We start from the raw sequence: 18446 nt of genomic DNA, 5'->3' as shown, positions 1-18446 counted from the left end.
GAAACAACTCAGCTCGTGTAACTTGAGGAAACGGTAAGTTTTCTCTAAATATCTTTTAGCTGTGGTTAGCTGGATGTCAGTCTTATGTTACAGCAGCGGTGTCGAGCTCGAGCTGCGAGTCATATTTTCGGCGCTACGTTGTAGTGAGACAAGTTTGTGGGTGTTTTGTGCAGCTTCAGCTGTCTTTTTAACTGCTAGCCGGTTAGCTAGCGTGAGCTATAAGCTAACAGCTAGCCTGGTTAATGACGCTGGAGTTCCACGCACATGCAAACAGCTCGTCTCTACTGCTTAACTGTTAAAACAGAAGGCAATACTGCGGCTGACAGGGTTTATTATGTGAAACAGCAGCTTGTTTAGTTTAAACAGTCTGCATTAAGCTGGGCAAACACTGATTTTTTTCAGTCGCGTTATTCCGCTCCTGCTCAAACTATACAATTAAATCTCAGGGGTTAGAAGTTCATAGGTCACGATGCAGGTCTCACACTATACGGCCTGATGCTCTGATGCGACCTGAGTGCTCAAACTGTGCGTCCATAACATGAAGCTTATCATACAAAATCTGTCCCTCGCTCTCCCTCTCTCTGTCTTACAGACACACACACACCACCAACTTTGCTAAATTACTAATGAAAAACATTGAGCAGCAATGTCCATCCAACTCTTTTCATGGTTGTTGTAGTTGTGATAATTTTGTGAGGCCACATTGAAAAGCCTCGGATACGGAAGCGTAGAGCTGCCACCCAGGCAAAAGAAAAATAGAGCTATATCACGTTATAACGTGAAAGGTTTATTGTTCTAACAATATACTTTTAATGTTTGTACAATATACATTTCATGTTTGAACAATATAATATCACGTTATTACAATATACAACATAATTATCACGTTCGTACAATATAAATATTATATTGTACGAACGTGATATCATATTGTTCAAACGTGAAAGGTATATTGCACGAACATCCATCCATCTTCATCCGCTTTATCTGAGGCCGGGTCGCGGGGGCAGCAGCCTAAGCAGAGAGGCCCAGACCTCCCTCTCCCCAGCCACCTCCTCCAGCTTATCCGGGGGAACACCAAGGCGTTCCCAGCCAGCCGAGAGATATAATCTCTCCAGCGTGTCCTGGGTCTGCCCCGGGGCCTCCTCCCGGTGGGACATGCCCGGAACACCTCACCCAGGAGGCGCCCAGGGGGCATCCTTGTCAGATGCCCGAACCACCTCAGCTGGCTCCTTTCGATGTGGAGCAGCAGCGGCTCTACTCTGAGCCCCTCCCGGATGGCAGAACTTCTCACCCTATCTCTAAGGGAGAGGCCAGCCACCCTTCGGAGGAAGCTCATTTCTGCCGCTTGTATCCGCGATCTCGTTCTTTCGGTCACTACCCACAGCTCGTGGCCACAGGTGAGGGTAGGGACGTAGATCGACCGGTAAATTGAGAGCTTCGCTTTAACACTCAGCTCCCTCTTCACCATGACGGACCGGTGCAGCGTCCGCATTACTGCAGCTGCAGCCCCAATCCGTCTGTCGATCTCCGTATTGCATGAACATGAAAAGTATATTGTTAGAACAATAAACTTTTTACGTTATAACGTGATATAACTCAATTTTTCTTTTGCCTGGGTGGCAGCTCTACGCTTACGTACTCGGATGAGCTTGCCTCATCCTACAACTTGTGCCTCCATCTCTTGTGTCCAGATCACACGCTGCACTGCCATGCTGCTCCACCTTTTCTTTCATTTCTGTGTTTGTGCGTGCGCAGTGTGATAGGCGACAGGATTTCAAACTGGTTTGATTACCATGCGACCATACGATTGATGATTGGGAGCTGGTCGTGAGGTGTTAACTGCTTTTCGTTACCCCATGTATATTACACGATGCACACTCAATTAAGGCAAAACTCGGGCAGATCCCCAAAACGGTTGCACGACTGAAAAATCGGCTCAAAATGGGCTAAAAAAATCGCACAGTGTATGGGCAGCTTTTGAAGGCTAGCTCCAAACAAACATCTGCAGCTTGGCAGTGTATACAGCACTATAATGACCAGACCTAATTCTTTTGAAAACCATACATCTTTCCACAGGTCTCCTCTTCATCAGACATCACCTAGACACAGAGCTGGGTGAGGCCAGCGCAAACAGCAGCCTAACTGACGAAGATGATGGATCCATGGGGTCAGGAAATCCAGAAGCAGAGGAACTGGAGAGGTACCTTTCATGTCCATTCACTGGAGGTGTGGCTCTATTGCATGGCTTTCTTCAGCTCAAGAAGCTGTCGATCAAAGTCAATACAGCTCTTCCTGCATCAGGAGCCTGTGAAAGACTTCTTAGTCGTGCAGGACTCCTGCCTAACCCTAACTCCTCCCTAACCCCCCTCCTGTTCACTGCCAAACGGTCACAGCTTCACAGCAAGAACCTTGAGAGCCAACTGCTGCTGAAGCTGAACCACCATTTCACTGACTGAAGAAACGATTTATGGTAAAGTGAGCCATACACATATGTACATCCACATAGTGGAAATTTGTATTTGTCTTTTATAATTAGTTTTACTCTGATTTCAGTGCTTATTTATGAGTGTAGTTTTTACATTTTTACATATTACATTGTGTTAATCCACTGTCTATACTTCAGGGTATTTTAGTATACAAAGAACATTTTATAGTTTTGTTAGAATGTCTGTTCCTGTGGAAATTTAGCACAGATGTGTTTGTGGGGTTTTTTGTTGTTGTTGTTGTTGTTTTTTTTTAATTCCTGCTGTCCGCCTTGGGAATAAACTTTTCCTGATGATACCTGTTGCATCTCTGTGTCATTTGTTTCTGATTTACTTAACCCCTCCTTGTATTTAAAAGAACCTAGTATGACATTCTGGCGCATCAGCTGTAGTCTGTTATGTTGAAGTTGCCTCGTTCTAATGTTTTCTCTGAGGCTGCTGTAAATGCGAATATTTACTGTGGGTTTTGCTTGAAAAAGCTTTACGTTGTGAAAAACTGAAATCTTGAAATTAGAATTGTTGTGCCTTATTTTCTGGATCTTTTTACATATATTCCTTTTGAAAATACTAAAATTTGTATATTTATTTATTTTTGTTTGTCTGATAGCATTTATTTATAAAATAAATCGGACATTTCAAACAGTTACTCGCTACTTACTCAGTACTTGAGTAGCCTTTTCACCAAGTACTTTTTTACTCTTACTCGAGTAACTTTTTTGACGACTACTTTTCACTTTTACTTGAGTAATAATATTTTAAAGTAATGATACTCTTACTTGAGTACAATTTTTGGACACTCGACCACCTCTGCATGACAGTGACTGTATCTCTCTGTAGGACCACCAGTGGGAAATTACAAGCTTCCCCTCATCATAAAATACATTTTAAAACAAAGTGTATTCCTATAAAAACTCGTGCTCCCACAAAACCTGCTGCCAAATTTACACTATATCAGCTCCACATCTGTGAGGCGAGTTAAAAACTTTCAGCCCATTTTTGTGGAGAAAAGAGTTTGTGTCCACATCACGAGACCAGAGAAAATGAAAAATCTTTTACTTCTGCAAAATTCTAAATGAGAGATCAAACCGTGAGCCGGCTGAGCCATTTTCACCACCAACACACTAATTGTGGAGGACTGTGTGTAATACAATACAAGTGTTATTTGTCACATACACAGTACCGGATATAACGAAATGCTTGGACAGGCTGCGGACGTAGCTGCGCCACGTAAGGGCTTGTTTTTCTTTTAGCATGGGGGGGGTGTCGAGCCAGGACCCTTACTGGATACCGGGTGGGAATCGAACTTGTGACACCCGATCCAAAGGTCGCTCCACTACACTATCCGGTGAGATCAGATTATCCACCATTAGTCACTGTGACCTGTGCACTAGTAAAGCTGTTGAAATAAAAGCCTGCACAGGGCAAAGTTAGACAGCAGGCGCACTTATGACTTTATGCATCTGGCGTTGCTTCTTTTTAGCAGCAGTTACATGTGATTCAGAAATATCACAAGCTCACCTTTGCTTTCACAGACTCTTCAAACTCTCAGATTCGTCATTATGAACTCCACGCTGCTCCGCGTTTGGGTTGAGCTGATGCAGTACAGTCCACTTCCTTGTTTTTGTAGCTCTGTATGAGCCTGTGGAAAATAAAGTTGTGGAAACAGGAAGTGATGTTATAGTTACGTTCAAACTTGGCGATGGAAGAATTTTACTCTGCTCTGTGGTGTGGCCAGGTGTTAGTGCTACTGTGACTGTTGTTGAATCAACAGTGAAGATAAGATAACTTATTTTAGCGACACATGCACGCTAGAAAAACATCCCAACCAGCAGATGTAACTATATAAAAGAACTGCTGTCAGCACAATAGGTAAATTACAGTAAGGTAACTTTGAAGAAGACAGTTTGTGCAGGAGCTGTGTGGATTGTAGCGTCAGGGTCAAACGACACTGTAGACATGCCTGTCTGCACAGAAGAATAATCAGACATGAGAGAAAGATCATACCTGATCCAAAAAGCACTTCCTGTCTGAGCCAGCTCCTCACTGTGGACCACTGAGCTAACCATTCAATCTAATGCATTATTTCTATGTGCGCAGCGATGTTCCCGTTGAAGGGAAGGAAGGCTGGATTCAGAAAAATGATCTCCCCTGTATCCGGTTGTTCCCGTTAATGTTTAACCAGGCTGCCTCTGACAGGTGACAGTTCACCGACCCATAAAGCAGCACAGCGGGCCTCGCTGCTCAGATCCATCTGTAGGATGTGTGCAGATCCACAAAAACAGAACCAAACTACAGTTACTGACTCATTAACCTGCAGCGTCTACAACCTTCATCCCTCCAGCTCAGTGTATTGACAGTAGGTCAGCCGGCAGCACAGCGCCCTCTTGTGTCTGCTGTCTGTATTACAGTATAATACTGTGTTTGTAGAAACTGACAAGTTAAATGCAGGGTGTTGGAGCTATTTGTTCTTATTTTTTATTATTTTGAAATTAGTTAACGTTTGTTGTTAGTTTACTTATATTTTGGGATTTATTTACAAGTTTATTTGTAGGTTAATATTTTGTTTCATTGTTTGTTTGATGTTACTTTGTTAAATTAGTCAGTAAGAGCTGTAGGGCCATTTTTGTTTCTATAAATAAAGAGACTGGTATAGGACCAGCATGCACTGGGGTGGGCCTATGGTTTTTTACCAGAGCAGGAGAAGCAGCAGGAAGTAACAAAAAAAATGGATCTTGTTATTGCTTGCCAAACTGGATAAAATAAACCATAAAAACGCAACTTTCAAGTTTGGACAATGGACTTCTTTTGCCTGCGTACAAAATAGTATCTCAGTGCAGCAGTGGCTTGTGGACTTGTAATTGTGGGATGTTTGGTTGGTCAAACAAAAGGAATTGCCACTACACAGGGAATAAATGATTGAGCCAAAAAACATCCAGGAGTTCTGTTTATTGGAAGTTTGTGTATTAGTTTCAACTTCAATAAAAATAATCAAACGGACAATATATAAATAATTACAAATTTAAATAAGTAAAAACATGATGGAATCGAGTTTATTGCAAAAAGGGCACACTTGATCACAGGTCATGCTCTGACCCGCATCAGTGCCAGTTTCTATCCTTATGTGGAGTCGGTGTTGTTCTCGGCGCCGGTTCTTTGGTGACGTCAGTGAGCAGCTGACTTTATTTCTCAGCCACAGTTAGGTGATGATGCTCAGTGATGATGCTGCGAGCTGAAGACGAGTGTCGTTTCCAATAAAGACTCAAACTCCCCAAAATAAGTGTTAGAAACAGAGAAGACAAACTTTTAGCTACTTTTACATTAGCTTCTTTCCAGAACTGGAAGCTAAATCTTTTTTGCCTCCAACCTCATGTCTACGTGCATGTGATCATCACAGATTTGTGCTTCACATTAAGCCGAGCTCTTTGCACAGATACGGATCGTTGGCACAAAAGACGGCGATCATTTTTGAACTTGCTTCAGCTCCTTTCTTTCGCACCATGTCGATCAGGTCTCGAGCTTTCTCGCCTCTCGGTTTGGCTCTGGCCGCTTCGCCCTCAGCATCAGTTAGCACGGTGACGTGCTGCAGCTCGTCCAGCAGCTTGTTCAGAACCGGATCCGACACTTTATCGACGAAGTTTGTGCGAACGAGTCGCAGCTTCTCTGCTGAGGCGCCGTTCCCCATCTGAAGAGGACTTCCACCTGGAGAATCAGCCGAGGATGAAGCTGAAAAAATACGTTTAGAGTCAGAAACACAGTGAGCACATTTCAGAGCAACATTTCTACAAATCAGATCGCTGATTCTGACCAGGACAGCAGGTTGGATCTCTGTCAGGTTTCAGTTTGTGCTGAGTTAAGGCTCACCGGGCAGATGAAGGTCATGCTCCCACACTCGTGTCTCCTCGGGATCTTGCACCATCAGCATCACTTCCTCTGCGTTCGTTGTCAGGATGATCTCAAAGGTCGGGTGGTAATTTGGTCCGTAATTTTCAAAAAACTCTGCACGCTGAAGCGAAATGGAAACGCACAATTTAAAACAGCTTTGTGGACAAAGTGTCTGCTGACACTCAGCGACTGATACTCACTGCAGGCTGTATTTTAAAGTCGTGCGGGGCGCTGCTCAGACTGTACTTTTGACCTTTGTGGAAATAGCAGAAGGACGGCGCTTCGATGTACTCTGAAGCAGCGTGCTGCACTTTCACCTTCAGAGACATCACAACATTTTCTTAGTGCATGAATAGTTTCAGAGCTTGAAAGCAAACAGATACAGAACAATCAGAGGATTTATTCATGCAGAAGCCATTTAATGATTTCATGATAAAGTCATACGTCGTGCAGAGGGACGTTTCCTGGGAGCAGCATCGCACTGAGGATGGGGCGTGGCCTGTTTCTCAGGAAGAGCAGGACTTGGCCACGAATGGGTTTCGTCATGTAATTGAAAAACCGCTCAACGAGATCCCAGACGAGGCCAAAGGCGGAGAGGTGAGGGACGTCCACGACCACGTGAGTCTCAGTGATCTCCAGAGGCTGTATGATGCTCATGCCATCATCCGTGATGTGGACCACAGAGATGCTGTCAGAGACCAGTGCTGGGAAAACACACAGCTTCATTCACTGCAACAGCCTCCAGAAACTTTCCATGGAAAGCAAATCAAAGCATTTTCTGCAGGTTTAATTCTCCTTCAGGTGGTTCAGTGGCGTCCTTACCCGGCTCAGGTTCACAGTGTGGGAGGTGCAGCTGACGTATGGAGTCCTGAGGACACTCGATGCTGAACAGCGGGCCTCCGGCCACTTTGTGCGCTGGTTGGAGAACCAGAGGATCCCAGATCAGAGTCTTGTAGGTGACCTCACTCTCACGAGTCACATCAAAGACCAGACCAGTCAAAGAACACTGGAACAACCCTGGACCGGGAAACAGGAACCTGAACGACACAGAACGGTTCAATATGGAGCTCATTGCTGTAGCTGTTAAAGTCAGTCTAATTTCTGTTTGTATAGCTATTCGTCTCTAATGTGCTTTCAATTACGAAGTAAAAACTCTACAATATTAGTGAGAGAACTGAAATTATAAAATGATGCTCTTGGTGATCATGAGAAGAAATAACTTTTAACAGGAAAGGCCGCTCAGGGAGGTGCAGCTACCCATGTGACTGGGTGGAGATCAGACAAGGTTGGGTGTAGTCATGGCGGTGACTAAATGTCTTCCTATTAGTTACTATTAACCTGGGAATAAGAGGACATTTTCAGATAACAGGGATTGAAAACTGCCAGCGTTAAACAACAAACACAGAAGAACGCAGGAGGAACTTTCAGCTGTGTGATCAGAACAGCATGTGAGTGTGTGGTTAGGATAAACATGAGAGTGAATGCTATACCAATTCACTTAATGCATACAACAAGCAAACCAGCGTCTTTACTATGAGTAGATACACCTGCCACCACATGGATGAGATGATAAACTTCTACTGTGCAGCAACATTAACTAGTGTTTCCTGTTTCAGCTGTTCATCGGCTCTTTGAGGGCGGGGTCAGGATACTGTTAGTAAGGCATTGGTAAACCATGAAGCATAAATAAATATAAAATCATACATTTTCACTACAGGTCTGGTGGGAAGGTAAAGCTCTGAAAATATTTAATAAGCACTGAAAGCAAGACTGAACCTTTTCCAACTGAGGGCACGTTGACAGGGTCTACAGTGAGTCTGAACACACTTTAAGACCAGCACAATCTGACGATCACACATTTTGTTAATGCTTTTCTTTGAATGCACTCTGTATCCAAGTTTAAAGTGTAGAGTGGGAACATCGAGGCTTGCGTGTCGTACCTGTATGAAATGCCTGTTCTTTCTTTGCTCATCTCAGGTGTGAAGCTTGAACGAGTCTAAAAATCCAGAGAAGGCAAGTAAAATATTTTCTGCAGTCACACAAACTTGTGACACCATGAGAGCACCGAGAATACTCACAGTTTCCATCTTCACCACCCTGCACAGGGTCAAAGAGGATCCTAAACGAACTGTGAATGCTGGGTAGAGAGGCTCGCTGAACGTGGTGTGGAAGGTATGAATGAGAGTTTTTGTGTCGTCAGACACCAAGTAGAAGGACAGAGTGCCGGCTGGCCAGTCCAGAAACAGTCCCAGTCTCTTTGGAGTGACCAGGAAGGCTTGGATGTCAACGTGTGGGACCCGTATAAAGGTTTCCTTAAGGTTGTGTCGGAAGGAGTAACCCTTCACCGAGGTGATGCTGAAACACCAGCTTCTGTCACTACGGTCAATTTCTATGTCCCAGTGTCCCTTCCTCGGCAGGCTCTTATATGCAACACCAATATTCACAAACGCTTCCCAGTCCACCTCCCAGTAGCAGCACCCAGTCAGAGCCTCTCGACACAGCACCTGACTGGTTTGGTCAAATCTCTCTGGATGATCAGGATACGACTGCTGTTCATGAGTGTAGCTCACGTTCTTGTTGCACTGAGACAGAAGCAGCTGTTTATTCACAGTGTTGGGGTCGAATGTGAGATCACAGGCATCTATGAAAGAGATGCAGTGAGTTAAGCTTCAGCTCAGTCGATGTTATAGAGAAACTCAGTGACGCTTACACTTGTTCAGAAGCTGTGGGTCGACCCAGTGCTCTTCATTGTGGTCCACACTGAGGCAGAAGAGCAGAAAGGTCTCAGCTTTGAAACAAATACAGAGACGTGAACTTTAAAGCATGAATGTGTGATGTGAATGTGAACAGAAAATCTTTGGAACATGATCACATGTTTTAAAATGTTTCACATAAAGTAGATCTCAGCCTGGTCTGCTGATGGGGACACCAGGACCTGCTACAATCTCCTCGCTCCTTACTACAGCCCAGGTTAACTGAGTGTAGCATCACTTAACTTCATAGCTGCAGAGGTAACAGCGACTGAAGTCAGGTCACATTGGACTGTTGTTCAACATGTTCACCTTAGTTTTGAACTTATCAGAGAAGCACTGAGACCAAAGAGGACCCCCATGTGGTTTGGATGTTGGGGTCAAACTAGTCTCGAGTCCCTGACACAGAAATCAGTCCACAGACTGTTGACACAACCAAGACAGTCGATGAAGGTCTGCAATCAGCTGGTTAAGCAGTTCTAGTTATACAGCAACATTTTCTGGATAACTTCCCACATATTAGAAAAAACGTAGTTTAGGGAGCTTTATATAACCTGTATATACTACACAGTGTACCGACTTGAGCGTTTCCAGTCTACATTCTGGGTCTTCCAGTCGCTCCAACAGCAGTTTCACTCCTGACACTCCAGGATGGTTGTAGCTCAGGTCCAGCTCTCTCAGGTGGGAGGGGTTGGACTTCAGAGCTGAGGCCAGAGAGACACAACCTTCCTCTGTGATCCCACAACATGACAGCCTGGAGAGAAAATAGCTCTTACTAAAGCAAAAGGCTTTGCTACTCTTCACTGTTACCACACATGTTGCAGAGTATTTGGACTCCATGGAGCTCGAGCTGCCATCAGTACCTCAGTGTTTCCAGGCTACAGTTTGAACTCCCAAGTCCAACAGACAGCAGCTGCACACCTAAATCCTTCAGGTCGTTGCGGCTGAGGTCAAGCTCTCTCAGCTGGGAGTTGGAGCTGAGAACGGAGGCAAACACCTGCCAGCAGTTATTTTTCAGGAAACAACCAGGCATGCTGCAAACAAAGAAAAACATCTGCACATCATAACCTGCAGAGAGAAAATGAAAGATGATCCTTGCACTAACTGCAGGTACCTGAACCGCTCCAGTTTACAGACTGGACCAATCAAAGCAGAAGGAATCACAGTCAGCAGGTGTGACTCATCACTGAAATCTCCACGGTTTCCAATGGTCTTCACGTCATTTGTACAATATCCACTGTAATCCTCTGAATAACTGCATAAGCAGTTAATCAAATGAAGTGCCGTCAGAGGTGACAGGTCTGATCGAAGGACAGAAACCAGTCTGTGACAGTCGCTACAGTCTAGAGAAAACCCAGATAACCTGTGCAAAACACACACCAGTTAGAAATAATGTAGAGACGACTGTTTAGATGTACTGAGGTCATTTACCGTAGTTTAGTCGTCGTATGATACATGACTGTAGTTACATAAAGATTTCAGATTTTGAAAGAATTTCACTAAAGAAGTTTTAACCTGCAGAAACAGTTTTTAAACTGACCTCAGTGTCTCCAGTTTACAGTCAGGACCTTCCAGTCCAGCAAAGAGATCAGAAGGAAAACCATCACTGACGTTAGAAAAATACACCAGGCTGAGCTCTGTTAAACAAGAGTCCGCTGACTGAAGAACAGACAGCAGCACGTCGAAGCAGCCTTTGCTTAACTGATCGTTCTTGAGTCTGCAGAATCGGAAGAAAAGCAAAAATATTTATTCACCTACAGTTATTGGTTTATTTGCAAAAATAAATAAATATAAAAAGCCCAGATAATCATAGAAAGTACTACAATGTGGTTTTATGTGTATCACACCTGATGTATTTCTACTTTAAATCTAACAGAGCTTCCATCAGGAACTGGATCATTTCTGTTTCAGTCTTTGTGGTGTCACAAGTTTGCTTGAAAATTCCACAAATATTTGAAATTATTTTTCCGATGTTTTTGTTTCCTTTATTTTTTGACACAGTCCCTGACTGTTTAATATTCACATAAAATTTTGATGGACTACAAATCAAACTGAGTTGGATGGTTCAAATCTTTGTACATGACATTAACTGTGAGATTTAATCAATAAAACGTTGAGCCAAACAGTAGAAGCGACACTGAGCAATAATGTGTTTCTGGAAGTTTGGAAATTTGTCAGGGAGAGTTGTTGCAAAACCAGCGAGATTGCATTTGACACAAAGCTAATGTGATCTCTTAGTTTTGGCTGTTTGATGGAAATAAATTCAAACATCCATCGTCTCTCTTCCACTTCTCCTTTCCAGGGTCGCTGGGCGCTGGAGCCAATCCCAGCTGTCTTAGGGCGAGAGGCGGGGTGGACCCTGGACAGGTCGCCAGTCTGCCACAGGGCTAACACACAGAGACAGACAACCATTCACACCAATTTAGATTTTCCCCATTAGTCCCACTAACTGCATGTCTTCAGACTGTGGGAGGAAGCCGGGGTACCCACAGAGAACCCACGCAAACACGCGGAGAACATGCAAACTCCACACAGAAAGACCCCTGATGGTGGAACTGAACTCAGGACAGTTTAAACATATTAAATATTTTATTTTAAATATCATTTGTACTACTTACGCAGCCTTCTTGCAGTTCTTCATTTGTTGGACAAGTTTCTCAGTCCCAATAAATGGTGTGACAGAATTTGTCAGATCAAGTTCCTCGAGCACTTCCCCTGATATCTGCATCATGGTCGACAGTACTGCACAGCTGATGGTCGAGAGTCTCGCTCCTGAATCCAGATACATTCTGATGTCATCCTGAAATCTCTCTTCCTTCAGCTCAAACTTGCAGAGGAAAAGATTCATGTACCTCTCTCGTGGGATGTCTTTGACATGGAAATTCTTCAGGTATCCCTTCATCTCTTCGGTGGTGTCCGAGCTGCTCTTTACCTGTGGCAGTAAACCCTGCAGCACTGTTTGATTGGACTCCAGAGAAAATCCAAGGAAGAAACACAGAAACAGATCTAACTGACCTTTCTCACTTTGCAAGGCTTTATCCACAACCTTTTTCTGCAAATCCAGAAAGCTCAGATCTGTCGGGTCGACACCCAGGAAAGACTTCAAAGTACTGAAGTTGTCCGTCAGGATGCAGTGGTGCATGTAGAGAGCTGCAAGAAACTCCTGAAAGCTTAAATGCACAAAGCTGAACATCTTTTTCTTGTACAGGCCTCGTTCTTCCTTAAGAATCTCTGAGCAAAATCCACAAAACACTGACGCTTCATCAACATCGATGCCACTTTCTGTGAGGTCCTCTTCATAGAATATGATGTTTCCTTTCTGCAGCTGTTCAAATGCCAACTTGGACAAGTTTAAAAGCATGGCAGAGTTCTGGGCTTGAGACTTCTTCTGTTTGGACCTCTTCTTGGAGCTTTTCCCTGCATATTTCTGTCTTGCTCTTTGTGTTTGAATGAGTAAGTAATAAATGTACAGCTCTGTCATCGTTGTGATGCCGCGGCTCCTCTCATCACTCCATCCTTTCCTAAACACCTCAGCGATGATCCAGCAAAACACTGGGATATGGCCCATGAAATAGAAGCTGATCATTCCTCTAAGACGAGACAGGATTTCTTCTGCCTGATCAGCAGTGCTGAATCTCTTCCTAAAGTATGACTCTTTTTGTTGCTCAGTGAAACCTTGGACTTCTGTCATCTGGTCAATGTATTTAGAAGGTATCTGACTGGCAGCTGCAGGTCTGGATGTTACCCAGAGCAGAGCGCGAGGCAGCAGGTTGCCTTGGATGAGGTTGGTCAGCAGCACATCGACTGTTGATCTTTGATCTATTTCACTTATTCTCACAGCTCCATCAAAGTCCAGTGGAAATCTGCTTTCATCCAAACCATCAAAGATGAACAGCACTTGCTTGTGAACAAGCTGCTGTGTACCTTCTAGGGGTTTTATTTCAGGGTAGAAGTGAAGGAGAAGCTGCAGCAGACTGTAGTCGGCATCTCTGAGCATGTTCAGCTCTCTAAAGGGGAGCACAAAGATGAAATCAATGTGCTGGTTAGATTTTCCTTCTGCCCAGTTTACAGCAAAGTTTTGGACAGCAAATGTCTTTCCAATGCCAGCGATGCCTTTCGTCATCACTCTTTGGACTGTCTTGTCTCTTGTTGGTTGTTCTTGAATTCTTCCCAGTTTAAAGATATTTAAGAAATCGATCTGTTTATCATTCACCGGTGAAAACCATGACTGCAGATGTGGGACATTAAAGTGATCAAGAATCTCATGTGGTCTGGAACCAAAATCCTGAGCCTGCTGAGTGATGTAGAGTTTTGTGTAGACGCTGTCAAGTCGAGACCGACTATCCGATGTGCCCTCATTTATCCAGGTAAACTTTTCCTGGAGATGCTCTTTAAGCTTTTGTTTAACACGCTCCACGACTTTATCCTGCTCCATGTTTGCAGCTCTGTCTCCTCCACACTTCTTTCTGCTCCTGTCTCCTCTTGTCCTTTTGTCTCTGGGATCCTAAAATGAATATAAAACCTGAAAGCAAGGAGAAAATAAAATGTACTTCCTGGAGCACCACAGTGTAATCGTATCAGTCACATGCCATATCAGTCAGCCTTTACTTCTTTAAACTTATTTTCCCTCCATAGTTAGTTAAATGGTAAATGGCCTGTATTTGTATAGCGCTTTACTAGTCCCTAAGGACCCCAAAGCGCTTTACAATCCAGTCATCCACACATTCACACACTGGTGATGGCAGCTACATTGTAGCCACAGCCTCCCTGCGGCGCACTGACAGCGTTCTACATTCAACACATGCATGAGTGTCTCTGACACAATCCTGAGACTCACAGCGGTGCTACAAGGAACCATTTAGGTGACAGATACATCCTCAGAATATTTCAGGAGGATGTAACAGTTGGCTTAATTATTAGACATGAGGAGGAGTACAGAGGAGCAATTAAGGACTTTGTGGATTGGAGTGAATGCAGTCATCCCCATCATCACACTGCAACACAAAAGTGATGTGGGCAGAGATGGGCAGTAAAGAGTTACAAGTAATGAGTAACATAAGGGATTATTATTGCAAAAAAGTAATTAGATTACTGTTACTTTCCTATAAGCACGCTGAGTTACTAAACTGTGATTTTGATTGTGAGAGTGTCTCATGACAATAATGTACAAGCGTGCGACGCCACTGGCAGCAACAGACGTGTTCAGATCAACAATGGATAATATGGTGCGGGAGAGAGTATGACCATGCAGCGTTTAAAGCCTGGAAGTAATCACATTACTTTAAGTTTTAGTCCATAAAAAGTGACAAAAACATCAGTGTCCGCTCTACACTCTGCGTGGGAAGAAAACTTCTTTCTACAGCAAAAATTAAACTTCCAATCTGAGCGAGCAGCGAGCACGCTGCCACGGGAATGTGACATTCACAGAGAAACCCCCGGATCCCCCCACTGACATGACCGCTGTGGACAAACCTCCACCCGCCCCACTCCTGATAAACAGGTGAAACTCTTCAAATAAGCCTTTCCTCATCTGCAGAGGAATGGTTTATTTGAAGAGTTTCAGTCAGGTTTTAGAGCTCAGCACAGCACAGAAACAGCTTTAGTGAAGGTTACAAATGATCTTCTTATGGCCTCTGACAGTGGACTCATCTGTGGTCTGGTGGCAGCAGATGGCCCCGCCCCTCCCTGAGCCTGGTTCTGCCGGAGGTTTCTTCCTGTTAAAAGGGAGTTTTTCCTTCCCACTGTCACCAAAGTGCTGCTCATAGGGGGTCATATGATTGTTGGGTTTTTCTTTGTATCTACTGTACAATATAAACTGTTGTTGTGATTTGGTGCTGTATAAATAAAACTCAACTGAATTCAATTGAAAAATAGATTTAAAAGCGACAGGACTCAGTGCTGCTGAATCTTTGATTTTATTTATTTATTGCTTTAAAGAGTGAGTGTAAACACAAAACATTTTATTTTATATGCAGGAAATAGGTTTAAATGTTCAACAATTTTTTCAAGTCAAAGACTGTTGCATGTCATTTATTTATTTACATAAAGTTTTGCATAAAATTAAAAGATTAAAACTAATGAAACAGTTTTAAAAAGAGGATTTCCATTTGATTAAATTTTATATGATAGATTATGCATACAAATAGAATTGGTCTGAAAGGTCTGTTGCTTTATTACATATTCAGGTTGTGTATCATGCTTTTGAAAACTAAGTAACTAAGTAACTAATTACTTTAAAAAAGTAATCAGTAAAGTAACAGGATTTTTTGGGAGAAGTAATCAGTAATTAGTAAGTAATTACTTTTTTCAAGTAACTTGACCAACACTGGTTGTGGGCTTCAGAGGTGCAGGAGGAACCAAAGCAACACCAACAACTATCAGGTCAAAGTGTCATAAAAAAAACTCTCCATGGCTTCTGTTATGACACTTGACATTTAGCTCACAGGCCTAATACAGTTTATCTGAATCATCTTAAAGACATTTCTACATGTGTTGGTCCACTTGTGGTGAATTCAATCAACTGAACGTGATTTAAAAAGCAATACGTCCGTTTATATAACGTCCCACAGCTGACAGCACCTACCACAGCAGAGAACCACAACTGACCAACAGCTGAAAGGAGAAAAGAACAAAGATCCTGCAAAGAGAACTTTTCCTGCAGCTCTCAGACCTCCGACGGGGCTGAAGGTTCGGCCCCAAAGGAGCTTCAACACTAAACAAAGTGAAGCTTCCTGAGCGCGCATAGTGAATACAGATGAATCCATGTTTACATAAGTTAAACTATTCTATTCGTGCTGCATCATCAAAACTAATCACATCAGATTCTCTCGACACAAACAGACATTTAGAAATGGAGGACAAACGTATTGATGCAGCTGGAGGTGATGAAGGTGTAAACTTCACTTTTAGGCTAGACTGAAGGAAAAGAAGCAAAGGGATGAAATCATCACTCATTATTCATTCTAACCACTGGTTGTAATTCTTCACTCTATCATTGAAATGATAGAGTGCTGCGGAGCGCAGAGACCCTGACTTAAACCCAGTCGAACATCCGAAACTAAACTTGGGTGCCTGTCAAAGGTCGCCATCAACCCTTCCAGAATCTACACAGCAGACACCTGCCTGCAGGCACACCTGCTTCATTTATATAGTACTGGTTTTATGTTGTCATTATGAGCTGCTCAATGTGCACGCCTCCACAATGCACGCTCAAATGCATTTCACAGGGACCACAGCAGTGACCACTGATTGATTGATTTATTGGTTTACTTATATATAAGGAAGCCCATTAGCTTCCACAATAGCGGCTGCTAGTCTTCTTGGGGCCCAAACCATCGAGTATAATCTAATAAAACACAGTAAAGTAGACGCAAAAATGTCCACATAATTTGGCTCTTTCATCCTCAGTGAGGTTTTACACGTCACAACATTGGCCTCGTATAATATTTACAATATTTAATTAAAATTTGTGTAAAAAGGCTTTAAAATGTTCTTTAAAATAAGAATAGTAGCTAGTTCTCCAGCTACATAAGTTTATTATACATTTTGATACATGCAGATAATCCAGCCTGTGGCTCATTGCAGCAGGACTGAGAGGAGGAATTTAAACACTGTTACAATCACAGAGCTGCTGCTTTGTTATATGAGGACTTCTGTAATGTGGAACATACTTAGATTTGAGAGATACTGAGAAAACATGCTGAGTGACCGGATTGTGTCTGACCACACGCAGGAAATTACAAACTTCCTCTTGTGACAAAACTGATTTGAAAACAAAGCGTAAAGCTTTAAAAAGCTCCTGGCTGACCTGAAATGACTTTCTGGCAGATTCAGTCTGTGACAGATCCACGTCACAACTTCAGGCCTTTTTAGATGCAAATGGTATCAATGAAAAGTTTCAGTCTGGTTTTAAACCTCCCCACAGCACAGAGACAGCCTTACTTAGAGTTTCATGCTTTTACTGACTGTGAAGCACTATGGTCAACATTGTTGTTTTAATCTGTGCTATATAAATACATTTTGATTTGATTTGATTTTGATTTGAGAGGCCACGAACATAAAAAGATTGTGTCCCCGTCACCAAACCAGAGGAAATGAAAAACCTTTTACTTCCCCAAACAGAGACCATGTTCACTCGTTTTTATCACAGACATGTTTGCAGGTTGTGTCCAATAACAGCTGAAACAGCAAAGATGACACAGCAGACACACGCATGAGTCTGTGTGCTGATTTCTCTTTAATACACTGAAAGCAGCTGTTTCCATATACAAATATAACAAGCTTACCTTTGCACTCAGCTGCTGTCACTCCACACCTCTCTCCCACACAGCACTCTCTGCTGTGATTGGGCGGGACTGCACAGCTGACCCAATCTATCCTACTTCCTTGTTTTTGCACCTCTGTAAGTGAGTGTGTGAAAAATAAAGTTTACATTTTTTAAAAAGCTGTAGAGCACGGAAGTGACGTCAAAGTTTGATTCTTATTGTTGGAATAAAACGAGGAATGAGAATAGATATTACAACACACTCCTCAGTGTAAACATACAAAGACTAAAGGTTTCCTGTATATTTATATTTTATAGAAGTTCATAATAAAGTTTAATCTCTTTTTAACTTTTATCTTTATCTTTCTTTTTAACTTCAGTTTATTCAAATGTGTATTTTTTACATCTAGATTTATCTTTTTAAATTCTTTAAGCTCACTGAAATAACTTTGAACCGGATTAGTTTGAGTACTTATGATGATAAAATATGAAAAACTAAATAAAATACATGGAGTACAAAGTACAACAGTTGCATCACGTATATAATGAAACAGAAGCAGAAAGAAACATGACACATATTTAGAGTAAAACACATTAAAACTGGGCAGTAGAAGAACTTTACAGTGCTCTGCTGGTTGGGCACAAGGTGGCGCTGTTGTCACTGTAGTTGAGAATGAAATGAATGAACACACACACACACACACACACACACACATAGAGTCTTGAACTTATGTAGTTACGTCTGCACTCTCACACGCTCTCGAAAAGAAAAAGAGGTTACAAACTAAAGCAAGAGCAATAATAATAATAAGAAGAATAATAATAATAATAATAATAATAATAATAATAATAATAATAATGGATTGCATTTATAAAGCGCTTTTCGAGACCCTCAAAGCGCTTTACAATTCCACTATTCATTCACTCTCACACTCACACACTGGTGGAGGCAGCTACAGTTGTAGCCACAGCTGCCCTGGAGCAGACTGACAGAAGCGAGGCTGCCATATCGCGAGCAGACAAACACTTTAATGTTTTATGATGTTTTTATAACAATACGCTAAT

General features: G+C 42.6%; 2 protein-coding genes across 2 annotated transcripts in view; both read right to left on the bottom strand.

Annotated features, from left to right (window-relative positions):
* Positions 1-4832, bottom strand: part of LOC146384772 (NACHT, LRR and PYD domains-containing protein 12-like) — a 40710-nt gene extending 35878 nt beyond the window's left edge. The window contains exons 1-2 of the mRNA XM_084929759.1: positions 4491-4832; positions 4005-4125 (exon numbers count right to left, since the gene is read on the bottom strand). The gene's annotated coding sequence lies outside the window, so the exon portion shown is untranslated. The remainder of the gene's footprint in view (positions 1-4004; positions 4126-4490) is intronic.
* A 593-nt stretch (positions 4833-5425) lies between these two features.
* LOC146384771 (NACHT, LRR and PYD domains-containing protein 12-like) lies at positions 5426-17458 on the bottom strand. Its single transcript, XM_084929760.1, has 14 exons — positions 17404-17458; positions 11737-13640; positions 10659-10835; positions 10233-10481; positions 9982-10152; positions 9699-9872; positions 9079-9128; positions 8447-9009; positions 8309-8364; positions 7191-7405; positions 6813-7072; positions 6569-6685; positions 6348-6489; positions 5426-6209 (listed from the first exon to the last, which is right to left on the bottom strand). Exons 2-14 carry the CDS (start codon positions 13551-13553, stop codon positions 5890-5892), a joined length of 4311 nt encoding a protein of 1436 aa, XP_084785886.1. The 5' UTR covers positions 13554-13640; positions 17404-17458; the 3' UTR covers positions 5426-5889.
* Positions 17459-18446: the final 988 nt, after the last annotated feature.

Source organism: Perissodus microlepis, chromosome 6, assembly GCF_051167445.1.
Source record: "Perissodus microlepis isolate ML-2025 ecotype Zambia chromosome 6, ASM5116744v1, whole genome shotgun sequence".
NCBI classification, from domain to species: Eukaryota; Metazoa; Chordata; class Actinopteri; order Cichliformes; family Cichlidae; genus Perissodus; species Perissodus microlepis.
Note: the sequence above shows the minus strand (reverse complement) of the source record. Positions and strands in the feature narration are given on the sequence as shown.